Raw genomic sequence first — 14,179 nt, forward strand, 5'->3', positions numbered from 1 at the left:
GCTCTTTTACCTTGCAGTGTTTGTGTCGCTCTCTTGCCTTGCAGTGTTTGTGTCGCTCTTTTACCTTGCAGTGTTTGTGTCGCTCTTTTACCTTGCAGTGTTTGTGTCACTCTCTTGTTTTGCAGTGTTTGTGTCGCTCTCTTGTTTTGCAGTGTTTGTGTCGCTCTCTTGTTTTGCAGTGTTTGTGTCGCTCTCTTGCCTTGCAGTGTTTGTGTCGCTCTTTTACCATGCAGTGTTTGTGTCGCTCTCTTGTCTTGCAGTGTTTGTGTCGCTCTTTTACCTTGCAGTGTTTGTGTCGCTCTTTTACCTTGCAGTGATTGTGTTGCTCTCTTGCCTTGCAGTGTTTGTGTCACTCTTTTACCTTGCAGTGTTTGTGTCGCTCTCTTGCCTTGCAGTGTTTGTGTCGCTCCCTTGCCTTGCAGTGTTTGTGTCGCTCCCTTGCCTTGCAGTGTTTGTGTCGCTCTTTTACCTTGCAGTGTTTGTGTCGCTCTCTTGCCTTGCAGTGTTTGTGTCGCTCTCTTGCCTTGCAGTGTTTGTGTCGCTCTTTTACCTTGCAGTGTTTGTGTCGCTCTTTTACCTTGCAGTGTTTGTGTCACTCTCTTGTTTTGCAGTGTTTGTGTCGCTCTCTTGTCTTGCAGTGTTTGTGTCGCTCTCTTGCCTTGCAGTGTTTGTGTCGCTCTTTTACCATGCAGTGTTTGTGTCGCTCTCTTGTCTTGCAGTGTTTGTGTCGCTCTTTTACCTTGCAGTGTTTGTGTTGCTCTTTTACCTTGCAGTGTTTGTGTCGCTCTTTTACCTTGCAGTGTTTGTGTCACTCTCTTGTTTTGCAGTGTTTGTGTCGCTCTCTTGTCTTGCAGTGTTTGTGTCGCTCTCTTGCCTTGCAGTGTTTGTGTCGCTCTTTTACCTTGCAGTGTTTGTGTCGCTCTCTTGCCTTGCAGTGTTTGTGTCGCTCTTTTACCTTGCAGTGTTTGTGTCGCTCTCTTGTTTTGCAGTGTTTGTGTCGCTCTCTTGTTTTGCAGTGTTTGTGTCGCTCTCTTGCCTTGCAGTGTTTGTGTCGCTCTTTTACCATGCAGTGTTTGTGTCGCTCTCTTGTCTTGCAGTGTTTGTGTCGCTCTTTTACCTTGCAGTGTTTGTGTCGCTCTTTTACCTTGCAGTGATTGTGTTGCTCTCTTGCCTTGCAGTGTTTGTGTCACTCTTTTACCTTGCAGTGTTTGTGTCGCTCTCTTGCCTTGCAGTGTTTGTGTCGCTCCCTTGCCTTGCAGTGTTTGTGTCGCTCCCTTGCCTTGCAGTGTTTGTGTCACTCTTTTACCTTGCAGTGTTTGTGTCGCTCTCTTGCCTTGCAGTGTTTGTGTCGCTCTTTTACCTTGCAGTGTTTGTGTCACTCTCTTGTTTTGCAGTGTTTGTGTCGCTCTCTTGTTTTGCAGTGTTTGTGTCGCTCTCTTGCCTTGCAGTGTTTGTGTCGCTCTTTTACCATGCAGTGTTTGTGTCGCTCTCTTGTCTTGCAGTGTTTGTGTCGCTCTTTTACCTTGCAGTGTTTGTGTCGCTCTCTTGCCTTGCAGTGTTTGTGTCGCTCTCTTGCCTTGCAGTGTTTGTGTGGCTCTTTTACCTTGCAGTGTTTGTGTCGCTCTCTTGTTTTGCAGTGTTTGTGTCGCTCTCTTGCCTTGCAGTGTTTTGTGTCGCTCTTTTACCCGGATGTCGGTGTCTCTGTAAACAGATTAGTTACCTAGAAAAATACAAATGAAGTCATTCGTGCGCTGTAACGATTGTGTTAATTGTCGGCATCCGTGCAGTGTTGGAGCCGGGGGTTGCCGTCATTTATTCTCCTGTTTACATAATATCACTAATTGCCTGACACTGATGCTGGGGACAATAAGTCTGTATTGTGTCGTGTTACTATGGCAACACTGAAGATGATTTCTACTGCCAGAATAGTAATGTTTAAAGCCGAGATGTCTCATGATGTCCCCGATTTTCCGGCTGTTCCCTGCGCTCAGCCTGTACTGATGCTGGAGTCACTGACGGAGCTGCAGTGTAAAGCATGGGGAAGTGACACAACAGCTGCCTTAACCCCCGTTGATATTTAAGGCTATGTTCAGACGACCTCAGATTCCCATAAACAATTAAATTACCTGCAGCTACTAATCCTAAATGTGCAGCATGTGGCAGTGCGTGTGTAAGATCAGTGGCAGTGTGGGTGTCTTCTCTGTGGCAGTGTGGGTGCCTGCTCCGTGGCAGTGGGGGTGCCAGCTCTGTGGCAGTGTGTGTGTAAGATCAGTGGCAGTGTGGGTGCCTGCTCCGTGGCAGTGTGGGTTCCTCTCCGTGTCAGTAGGGGTGCCTGCTCCATGGCAGTGTGGGTGTCTGCTCCGTGGCAGTGTGGGTGCCTGCTCCATGACAGTAGGGGTGCCTGCTCCATGACAGTAGGGGTGCCTCCTCTGTGGCAGTACGGGTGCCTGCTCCATGACAGCAGGGGTGCCTGCTCCGTGGCAGTACGGGTGCCTGCTCCATGACAGTAGGGGTGCCTCCTCTGTGGCAGTACGGGTGCCTGCTCCGTGTCAGTGTCGGTGCCTGCTCCGTGTCAGTGTGGGTGCCTGCTCCGTGTCAGTGTGAGTGCCTGCTCTGTAGCAGTGCATGTGTATGATCAGTGGCAGTGTGGGCGCCTCCTCTGTGGCAGTGTGGGTGCCTGCTCCATGTCCGTGTGGGTGCCTTCTCCGTGGCAGTGTGGGTGCTTTCTCCGTGGCAGTGTGGGTGCCTTCTCCGTGGCAGTGTGGGTGCCTTCTCCGTGGCAGTGTGGGTGCCTGCTCCGTGGCAGTGTGGGTGCCTTCTCCGTGGCAGTGTGGGTGCCTGCTCCGTGTCAGTGTGGGTGCCTGCTCTGTAGCAGTGCATGTGTATGATCAGTGTCAGTGTGGGTGCCTTCTCCGTGGCAGTGTGGGTGCCTTCTCCGTGGCAGTGTGGGTGCCTTCTCCGTGGCAGTGTGGGTGCCTTCTCCGTGGCAGTGTGGGTGCCTGCTCCGTGGCAGTGTGGGTGCCTGCTCCGTGGCAGTGTGGGTGCCTGCTCTGTGACAGTGCGTGTGTAAGATCAGTGGCAGTGTGGGTGTGTACTTCGTGGCAGTGTGAGTGTCTTCTCTGTGGCAGTGCGGTTGCCTATTCCCTGTGTAGTGGGAACTCTGATGACTTGTGTATACTCGGGGCTGTGAAAAAACATGAAAAATGTGAGAAATATCCAGTAACTGTTCCTCTTGGATTATAACCAGTGTCCTCGCTTTTTGTCTGGCAGCTTTCCAATCTTCGAGAACCCCTACACCATGGACATCCACGAGTCCCCGGTCACCTGCACGGAGTATTTTGCAGACTGCCCTCATGAGTTTATTCTAGTTCTGTATGCTCTTGGCGCGAAGCACAAAAAGCAAGGATACAGCAACAAGGTGAATCTCCTGCATCCCAGGGACCAGGGACAGTGCTGCACTGGACTGTGATGTGTGCAATACTGGTGCAGATTACATTGCTAAACAGAAGGATTGAGCAGTGTACTTTACAGAAATGTGCAGTGTGATGAGAGAGGAGGAGATGGAGATGTGCAGTGTGGTGAGAGAGGGGGAGATGGAGATGTGCAGTGTGATGAGGGAGGAGGAGATGGAGATGTGCAGTGTGAGGAGAGGAGATGTGCAGTGTGATGAGGGAGGAGGAGATGGGGATGTGCAGTGTGATGAAGGAGGAGATGGAGATGTGCAGTGCATTGTGGTTAGAGAGGAGGAGATGGAGATGTGCAGTGTGATGAGGGAGGAGGAGATGGAGATGTGCAGTGTGAGGAGAGGAGATGTGCAGTGTGATGAGGGAGGAGGAGATGGGGATGTGCAGTGTGATCAGGGAGGAGATGGAGATGTGCAGTGTGATGAGAGAGGAGATGGAGATGTGTAGTGTGATGAGGGAGGAGGAGATGGGGATGTGCAGTGTGATGAGGGAGGAGATGGAGATGTGCAGTGTGATGAGAGAGGAGATGGAGATGTGCAGTGTGATGAGGGAGGAGGAGATGGGGATGTGCAGTGTGATGAGGTAGGAGGAGATGGAGATGTGCAGTGTGATGAGGGAGGAGGAGATAGAGATGTGCAGTGTGATGAGGGAGGAGGAGGTGGAGATGTGCAGTGCATTGTGGTTAGAGGTGAAGATGCAGCCGTGCACTGGGGAGATGGAGCTGGAGGTATTAAAAAAGAGGTGCGAAAAGACAGAGAAAGCGAGAGAGCCATCCATCACCATAGATGAAGGTGATGTGCTGTATACAGTCTGATTTCTCCTTCATTGGTCTGATAAATGTCTGCTGTTTTGTGCAGGAATGGCCGATAACAGGCGGCATATGGAACCTTGGGACCACGGCATACCCCGAAATCATTGTGACAGGGTAAGACCTTGACTCACTGGGGGAAGGGGCTATAAATGTGAGAAATACGGAAGTATACCTATGATGGTTGGGAGCCGCCATATGCGCAGGTTTCGCCTTCATAAAGGAGCTTCCTCAGCTGTTACCTAATGAGGCTGGTTATGAAGCCCTCGCCCTGGACATCAGGAGTGGAGTAGAGTCTGCCCTGTCCTTCCACACCAGTAACGCAGCAGATTGTCATGTTTCTGCCATAAGCGGCTCCAATAGACGTGGCACGCTGTCTGTGGGCTGCTCTTGTGTATCTGGCAGTAATGAGGATTACCTGGGAGCTGTAAATCTGCCCAAATATTGCATCTGGAAAAGTTCTGTAGTTTTGTAACAGTCTTTGTATTTCAATCCTACATCTTTTTTTATGATCTCTACTGACTCTAAATGAACAGGAACATTTTTATATACAGGTCCTTCTCAAAAAATTAGCATATAGTGTTAAATTTCATTATTTACCATAATGTAATGATTACAATTAAACTTTCATATACTATAGATTCATTATCCACCAACTGAAATTTGTCAGGTCTTTTATTGTTTTAATACTGATGATTTTGGCCTACAACTCCTGATAACCCAAAAAACCTGTCTCAATAAATTAGCATATTTCACCCGACCAATCAAATAAAAGTGTTTTTTAATACCAAACAAAAAAACCATCAAATAATAATGTTCAGTTATGCACTCAATACTTGGTCGGGAATCCTTTGGCAGAAATGACTGCTTCAATGCGGCGTGGCATGGAGGCAATCAGCCTGTGACACTGCTGAGATGTTATGGAGGCCCAGGATGCTTCAATAGCGGCCTTAAGCTCATCCAGAGTGTTGGGTCTTGCGTCTCTCAACTTTCTCTTCACAATATCCCACAGATTCTCTATGGGGTTCAGGTCAGGAGAGTTGGCAGGCCAATTGAGCACAGTAATACCATGGTCAGTAAACCATTTACCAGTGGTTTTGGCACTGTGAGCAGGTGCCAGGTCGTGCTGAAAAATGAAATCTTCATCTCCATAAAGCATTTCAGCCGATGGAAGCATGAAGTGCTCCAAAATCTCCTGATAGCTAGCTGCATTGACCCTGCCCTTGATGAAACACAGTGGACCAACACCAGCAGCTGACATGGCACCCCACACCATCACTGACTGTGGGTACTTGACACTGGACTTCAGGCATTTTGGCATTTCCTTCTCCCCAGTCTTCCTCCAGACTCTGGCACCTTGATTTCCGAATGACATGCAAAATTTGCTTTCATCAGAAAAAAGTACTTGGGACCACTTAGCAACAGTCCAGTGCTGCTTCTCTGTAGCCCAGGTCAGGCGCTTCTGCCGCTGTTTACCTGGGGAATGCGGCACCTGTAGCCCATTTCCTGCACACGCCTGTGCACGGTGGCTCTGGATGTTTCCACACCAGACTCAGTCCACTGCTTCCTCAGGTTCCCCAAGGTCTGGAATTGGTCCTTCTCCACAATCTTCCTCAGGGTCCGGTCACCTCTTCTCGTTGTACAGCGTTTTCTGCCACATTGTTTCCTTCCAACAGACTTACCATTGAGGTGCCTTGATACAGCACTCTGGGAACAGCCTATTTGTTGAGAAATTTCTTTCTGGGTCTTACCCTCTTGCTTGAGGGTGTCAATGATGGCCTTCTTGACATCTGTCAGGTCGCTAGTCTTAAGGCCCCGTCTCACATAGCGAGATCGCTAGCGAGATCGCTGCTGAGTCACAAGTTTTGTGACGCAACAGCGACCTCCATAGCGATCTCGCTATGTGTGACACGTACCAGCGATCAGGCCCCTGCTGTGAGATCGCTGGTCGTGTCGGAATGGCCTGGACCTTTTTTTGGTCGTTGAGGCCCCGCTGACATCGCTGAATCGGTGTGTGTGACACCGATCCAGCGATGTCTTCACTGGTAACCAGGGTAAACATCGGGTTACTAAGCGCAGGGCCGCGCTTAGTAACCCGATGTTTACCCTGGTTACCAAAAAAAACAAACAGTACATACTCGCCTTTCGGTGTCCAGGTCCCTTGCCGTCTGCTTCCTCCTCTCACTGACTGCCGCCGTACAGTGAGAAGTGAGAGCACAGCAGTGACGTCACCGCTGCGCTCTGCTCTCGCTGTACGGCCGGATCTCAGTCAGAGCAGGAAGCAGACGGCAAGGGACCTGGACACCGAAAGGCGAGTATGTAGTGTTTGTTTTTTTTGGTAACCAGGGTAAACATCGGGTTACTAAGCGCGGCCCTGCGCTTAGTAACCCGATGTTTACCCTGGTTACCCGGGTGCTGCAGGGGGACTTCGGCATCGTTGAAGACAGTTTCAGCGATGCCGAAGTCGTTCCCCTGATCGTTGGTCGCTGGAGAGAGCGGTCTGTGTGACAGCTCCCCAGCGACCACACAGCGACTTACCAACGATCACGGCCAGGTCGTATCACTGGTCGTGATCGTTGGTAAATCGCTATGTGTGACGGGGCCTTTACCCATGATGGGGGTTTTGAGTAATGAACCAGGCAGGGAGTTTTTAAAAGCCTCAGGTATCTTTTGCATGTGTTTAGAGTTAATTAGTTGATTCAGAAGATTAGGGTAATAGGTCATTTAGAGAACCTTTTCTTGATATGCTAATTTATTGAGACAGGTTTTTTGGGTTATCAGGAGTTGTATGCCAAAATCATCAGTATTAAAACAATAAAAGACCTGACAAATTTCAGTTGGTGGATAATGAATCTATAGTATATGAAAGTTTAATTGTAATCATTACATTATGGTAAATAATGAAATTTAACACTATATGCTAATTTTTTGAGAAGGACCTGTAGATAAAGAGGATAAAAATTTGTCCCCACTTAAAGAAACGTTTAGGCTATGTTCACATTGCGTTTTACCCTATGTTCATTCCATCGGCGCAGACGCTCAAATCCCCATTTTCCAGGGGTTCAGCTGTAAGCCTTGAGGGAGCCACTGAAAGTAGGATAAACCGTGATATGAGCATAACCTTACAGTCACCCATTACTTTGCTGGGAAGGATGGTGAAATAGGTGTCTTTACATACCTTCCTGGCTGCACTTGGATACTCCAGATATTCCATCGCCGAGAAAATCGGCAAATGCACAGAGGGTGGGCTGATTCCTGCAAGTGCACTGAGCGCAGGCTAATTCCTGCAAGTGCACTGAGCAAAGGTCCAGATCTTGATACTCTCACCTATTGCTCAGACACTTCCCCCCACCTATTGCTCAGACACTTTCCCCCATCTATTGCTCAAACACTCCCCCCACCTATTGATCAGACACTCCCCCCACCTATTGCTCAGACACTTCCCCCAACCTATTGCTCAGACACTTCTCCCACCTATTGCTCAGACAATTTCCCCCACCTATTGCTCAGACACTTCCCCCCACCTATTGCTCAGACATCCCCCCCACCTATTGCTCAGACACTTCCCCCCACCTTTTGATCAGACACTTCCCCCCACCTATTGCTCAGACACTTCCCCCCACCTTTTGCTCAGACACTTCCCCCCACCTATTGCTCAGGCACTCCCCCACCTATTGCTCAGACACTTCCCCCCACCTTTTGATCAGACACTTCCCCCCACCTTTTGATCAGACACTTCCCCCCACCTATTGCTCAGACACTTCCCCCACCTATCGATCAGACACTTCTCCCACCTATCGCTCAGACAATTTCCCCCACCTATTGCTCAGACACTTCCCCCACCTATTGCTCAGACACTCCCCCCACCTATTGCTCAGACACTTCCCCCCACCTATTGCTCAGACACTTCCCCCCCACCTATTGCTCAGACACTTCCCCCACCTGTTTGAGCCTCCATTACATCTGTAATCACAGTTGATTTTCTCTGACATGGAGCTTCACATGCGGCCAGGAAGGTGTGTGATATTTGTCACAGCTGAGGGTTTGTGACCATTGTGTCTGATGTACAGTGCCGTGTGTCAGTGCAGGTATAGTGTCTGTCCAGCAGCTGATCCTGGGCTCTGTAGACACGATACATTGTAACAAACACTCAGTGATGAGACGTTTGCTCTCACTTTTCAGCCTCTGGATGTAACAATATTCCATTTTGTTTTCCATGATGGCTCGTGGTGCTGCCGCTCTGCTGTTTCTCTCCTGATTATGGTTTTTCTTCTGTCTGTTGTGGGCATTATCGTTATCACTTCTGTTACCCTCCGTGATGCCGCCTGCGCCAAGCTCTTACCTTTGTCTCCTTTATGTTCTCAGTCACGCGGACGGTTCTGTGAAGTTCTGGGACGCCTCTGCCAGTAAGTACCAGGCCTTCCGTACTGCCTGACCATGACGTTGGGATATGGGACGGACCCCCACTTCATCTTAACACCACTATAGCTACAGTAAACCCAGGCACTGAAATAAATACACCACACACATTTTGTTGGTTGTCAAAATGGCCACAGCTTTATTTAAATCACAGGATTAACCCCTTAATGACCGGAGCTTTGTTCGGCTTTGCGTTTCTGTTTTTCGCTCCCCTTCTTTCCAGAGCCCTAACTTTTTTATTTTTCCGCCAATACGGTCATGTGAGGGCTTATCTTTTGCAGGACGAGTTGTACTTTTGAACGACACCATTGGTTTTACCATGTCGTGTACTAGAAAACGGAAAATAAATTCCATGTGACGTGACATTGCAAAAAAAGTGCAATCCGACACTTGTTTTTTGTTTGGCTTTTTGCGACCAAAAAAACCCGTAATTCTGGCATTTCTAATTTTTTTTCTCACTGCGCCGTTTAGCGATCGGGTTAATCCTTTTTTTTTATTGATCGATCGGGCGATTCTGAACGTGGCCATATCAAATATGTGTAGGTTTGATTTTCTTTTATTGTTTTATTTTAAATGGGGCGAAAGAGGGGTGATTTAAACTTTTATATTTTTTACATTTTTTTCATATTTTTTAAAACATTTTTTTTTACTTTTGCCATGCTTCAATAGCCTCCATGGGAGACTAAAAGCTGGCACAACTCGATCGGCTCTGCTACATAGGAGTGGTGGTCAGATCACCTCTGTGTAGGAGAATTACTGCATTGCTATGAGCGCCGGCCACAGGGTGGCACCCACAGCAATCTGGCATCAACAACCATAGAGGTCTTCAATAGACCTCTGGCTGTCATGCCAATGTATCGCTGACCCCCGATAACGTGACGGGGGTCGGCGGTGCTCTCATTTCCGGCCCAATGGCCGGAAGCGCTAGATAAATGCCGCTGTCAGCGTTTGATAGCGACATTTAACTAGTTAATAGCGGCGGGTGAATCGTGATTCCACCCGCCGCTATTGCGGGCACATGTCAGCTGTACAAAACAGCTGACATGTCGCGACTTTGATGCAGGCTCAGTGCCAGAGCCCACATCAAAGCGGGGGATCTGACCTCAGACGTACTATCCCATCCGAGGTCAGAAAGGCTTTCTACTGTGCCTAATAATTTGGAACAGTGCACCGTGAGGTTTTATTCATTTTGGAGATTATACTGTTATCATTGGGAGGTTTCTTCAATAAAATTCGATGTATAATCTAACGGGTGATGACTTCTATTAGACTGACCGTCATTTGCACCGACCAGTTAAGAAAATCTGAGAAAAATGTCATTTGCATAATAATTTGGAACATGGTGTATACATAAGTGTGTGGCACAGGGATGGAGTCCCCTCTGAAAGCAGAATCACTTTTGCTTAAAGTCTGCACAGTTATACAAACAAAACTGCGGGAGTTAAAGGTCCACCCCTCCCAAAGTCATGCCCCCTCTTCTTGGTGCTGGGGGGACTGGAGGTAAAGGACATATGACATGGAAGCTCCCAGCTCCTGACTTTGGGGGCTCTGTGCCCCCCGCACTGTACACCCAGATGCCAGTGCAGACAGGATACTTCTGCACACAGAGCTCTTTGTTCTTCACCGTCCTCTGGATCTTTGCTCCCTACCAGTGAGTAGAAGCAGAGCGATCGCGTGTACAGGAATGTTCCCAGTGAGTGTAAGCAGAGATCCTGAAAGTATTGGGCGGCAGCATGAGGAGACGCTCTCACTTCATGGTCACCTTTTAGGTGTTAACGTTCCTTAAAGGGAATCAATTCAGGTTCTATATTACAGTAATTCCGATGTGCACTCACCTCCTGCAGAGGCGTCACTCCAGCAATAATGGCGCCGATGTTCCCGAAGGCCGGGGCAAAGCTCCGTGTCACATGCTAGCTGCTGTCAATGAGCAGCCTCTCGTCATCCTCCGCTGATCTCTGTGATACCAATGTTGTGATAGCATTGCTACTGATCTCTGTGATACCACTGCCACTGTTCTTTGTGGTACCTCTGCCTCTGATATTTGTGGTACCACTGCCTCTGTGATAGTATTGTCCCTGATCTCTGTGATACCACTGCTACTAATCTCTGTGTTTCCACTGCCCCTGACCTCTGTGATACTAGTGCCACTGATCTCTGTAGTACCACTGCCGCTGATCTCTTTGGTACCACTGCTGCTGATGGTGTGCTCATAGCTCTATGAATGGCATATACCGCTCCGTCTTCACTATGGATACATGATCTCACTCACATTTGTTGCGGATGAGATTTTTCATGATCTGTAAACATAAAATGAGTGAAGCAAAGACCCGCAGAGATTCTTCCGTGTGAGTGAAGCGAGCCGCTGCTTATCTCCCGCGGTTAGGTTTCAGCTTGTGCCCGGAGATGTCGACTGCACATCACTGGCTGCAGCCGGAGCGGCTTCTCCCAGCAGAAATCATTGCCCCAGAGTGAACTTTACGCTGATCCACAGCTGCCAAATAAGCCTAGCCGAGGTGACGAGTATCATAGACCTCTGTAGAGTGCTGCTCGCCCCGCGCGCCCCATGCGCCCCTCTCGCCCCACGCACCCCTCTCGCCCAACGTACCCCTCTCGCCCCACACACCCGCTCGCCCCATCCACGCATCATTTGTTCCATTGTTTGGGGGAATTAAATCTTCTGAGTAGAGAAGGTAACGGAGATCACATATGATGAAAAACGAAATATAAAAATATATGGATAACACTAAATATATATCTGTGTGAGGGGAACGGGGTGTGCAGAATGGAAAATCACAGGTATAAGCTGCATGTCATCTATACGTATACTTTATATGCACCTTTGGCTGGAGGAGCAGGCAATAATTTAATTGCATAGGAGCACTAGAATTTATATCAAAGGTTTATGCTAGATAAAGTGCAATATAATAAATGGTACAATATAATTAAAGTAATATAAGTAATAATACAAAAATAGAAATGGTAATTGTAAGATACCACCAAAAAACCTAATATAAGATCAGACTGGAAGAGGAGAGGGAAAGAGGAGAGTGGAGGAGGAGAGTGCAGGAGGACAGAGGAGAGTGGAGGAGGACAGATGAGAGTGGTGGAGGACAAAGAGCGAAGGAGAATGCAGAAGGACAGAGGAGAATGGAGGAGAGTGGAGGAGAACAGAGTAGAGTGGAGAAGGAGAGTGCAGGAGGACAGAGGAGAGTGGAGGAGGACAGAGGAGAGTGGAGGAGAACAGACGAGAGTGAAGGAGAATGCGGAAGGACAGAGGAGAATGGAGGAGGAAAGTGGAGGAGAACAGAGTAGAGTGGAAAAGGAGAGTGCAGGAGGACAGAGGAGAGTGGAGGAGAGTGCAGGAGGACAGAGGAGAATGCAGGAGGACAGAGGAGAATGGAGGAGGACAGAGGAGAATGGAGGAGGACAGAGGAGGAGGACAGAAGAGAGTGGAGGAGGACAGAGGAGAGTGGAGGAGAACAGGAGAGTGGAGGAGAATGCAGAAGGATAGAGGAGAATGGAGGAGGACAGAGTAGAGTGGGGGAGAATCGAGGAGGACAGAGGAGAGTTGACGAGGACAGAGGAGAGTGGAGGACCACAGAGGAGACTGGAAGAGGACAGAGGAGAGTGGAGGAGGACAGAGGAGAGTGTAAGGGGACATAGAAGCGTGGAGGAGGACAGAGGAGAATGAGAGAGGACAGAGGAGAGTAGGAGACAGAGTGGACAGAGAAGACTGGAAGAGGACAGAGGAGAGTGGAGGAAGACAGAGGCGAGTGGAAGGGGACAGAAGAGAGTGGAGGAGGACAGAGGAGAGTGGAGGAGGACAGAGGAGAGTGAAAGGGGACAGAGGAGAGTGGAGGAGGACAGATGAGAGTGGTGGAGGACAAAGAGCGAAGGAGAATGCAGAAGGACAGAGGAGAATGGAGGAGAGTGGAGGAGAACAGAGTAGAGTGGAGAAGGAGAGTGCAGGAGGACAGAGGAGAGTGGAGGAGGACAGAGGAGAGTGGAGGAGAACAGAGGAGAGTGAAGGAGAATGCGGAAGGACAGAGGAGAATGGAGGAGGAAAGTGGAGGAGAACAGAGTAGAGTGGAAAAGGAGAGTGCAGGAGGACAGAGGAGAGTGGAGGAGAGTGCAGGAGGACAGAGGAGAATGCAGGAGGACAGAGGAGAATGGAGGAGGACAGAGGAGAATGGAGGAGGACAGAGGAGGAGGACAGAAGAGAGTGGAGGAGGACAGAGGAGAGTGGAGGAGAACAGGAGAGTGGAGGAGAATGCAGAAGGATAGAGGAGAATGGAGGAGGACAGAGTAGAGTGGGGGAGAATCGAGGAGGACAGAGGAGAGTTGACGAGGACAGAGGAGAGTGGAGGACCACAAAGGAGACTGGAAGGGGACAGAGGAGAGTGGAGGAGGACAGAGGAGAGTGTAAGGGGACATAGAAGCGTGGAGGAGGACAGAGGAGAATGAGAGAGGACAGAGGAGAGTAGGAGACAGAGTGGACAGAGAAGACTGGAAGAGGACAGAGGAGAGTGGAGGAAGACAGAGGCGAGTGGAAGGGGACAGAAGAGAGTGGAGGAGGACAGAGGAGAGTGGAGGAGGACAGAGGAGAGTGGAGGAGGACAGAGGAGAGTGAAAGGGGACAGAGGAGAGTGGAGGAGGACAGAGGAGAGTGGAAGAGGACAGAGGAGAGTGGAAGAGGACAGAGGAGAGTGGAGGAGGACAGAGGAGACTGGAAGGGGCAGAGGAGAGTGGAAGGGGACAGAGGAGAGTGGAGGAGGACAGGAGAGTGGAGAAGGACAGGAGAGTGGAGGAGCACAGAGGAGACTGGAAGAGCACAGAGGAGAGTGGAGGAGGACAGAGGAGAATAGAGGAGAACAAAGGAGAGTGGAAGAGGACAGGCGAGTGGAAGGGGACAGGAGAATGGAGGAGGACAGTGGAGAGTGGAAGGGGACAGGAGAGTGGAGGAGGACAGAGGAGAGTGGAGGAGGACAGAGGAGAATAGAGGAGAACAAAGGAGACTGGAAGGGGACAGAGGAGAGTGGAGCACAGAAGAGAGTGGAGGAGGACAGAGGAGAGTGGAGGAGGGCAGAAGAGTGGAAGAGGACAGGAGACTGGAAGAGGACAGAGGAGAGTGGAGGAGGACAGAGGAGAGTGGAGGAGGACAGAGGAGAGTGGAGGAGGACAGAGGAGAGTGGAGGAGGACAGAGGAGAGTGGAAGGGGACAGAGGAGACTGGAGGACCACGACGACAAAGGAAACTAGAAGAGGAAGTGGCCAGAGAAGACTGGCAAAGGACAGGGACAGAGGAGTCTGGAGGAGGAGTTCAGGAGGCTGTAGGATTACAGAGGAATCTAGAGGAGTAGGGCAGAGGAGTCTGCAAGTAGTTTGAAGGGAAAGAGAAGTTCTGATGGAACAGAAGGGTCTGGAGGAGGACTAAAATGTCTGGAAGTAGCTGAGAGTTTGTGTGTTGGGGCCCCGCTCGTCCTCTGACT

The 14,179-nt window shown here is 49.7% G+C and overlaps 1 protein-coding gene across 10 annotated transcripts in view; it reads left to right on the forward strand.

Moving 5' to 3' along the window:
- The window catches only part of STXBP5L (syntaxin binding protein 5L), a 358,674-nt gene that overhangs the window by 196,969 nt on the left and 147,526 nt on the right, over positions 1-14,179 (forward strand). For all 10 annotated transcript variants that reach the window (XM_077293641.1, XM_077293643.1, XM_077293642.1 and 7 more), the window contains 3 exons: positions 3,271-3,418; positions 4,322-4,389; positions 8,638-8,678. In XM_077293641.1, coding sequence (XP_077149756.1) covers positions 3,271-3,418; positions 4,322-4,389; positions 8,638-8,678 — 257 coding nt within the window. The remainder of the gene's footprint in view (positions 1-3,270; positions 3,419-4,321; positions 4,390-8,637; positions 8,679-14,179) is intronic.

This window comes from Ranitomeya variabilis, chromosome 3 (genome assembly GCF_051348905.1).
Source record: "Ranitomeya variabilis isolate aRanVar5 chromosome 3, aRanVar5.hap1, whole genome shotgun sequence".
Taxonomy (NCBI): Eukaryota; Metazoa; Chordata; class Amphibia; order Anura; family Dendrobatidae; genus Ranitomeya; species Ranitomeya variabilis.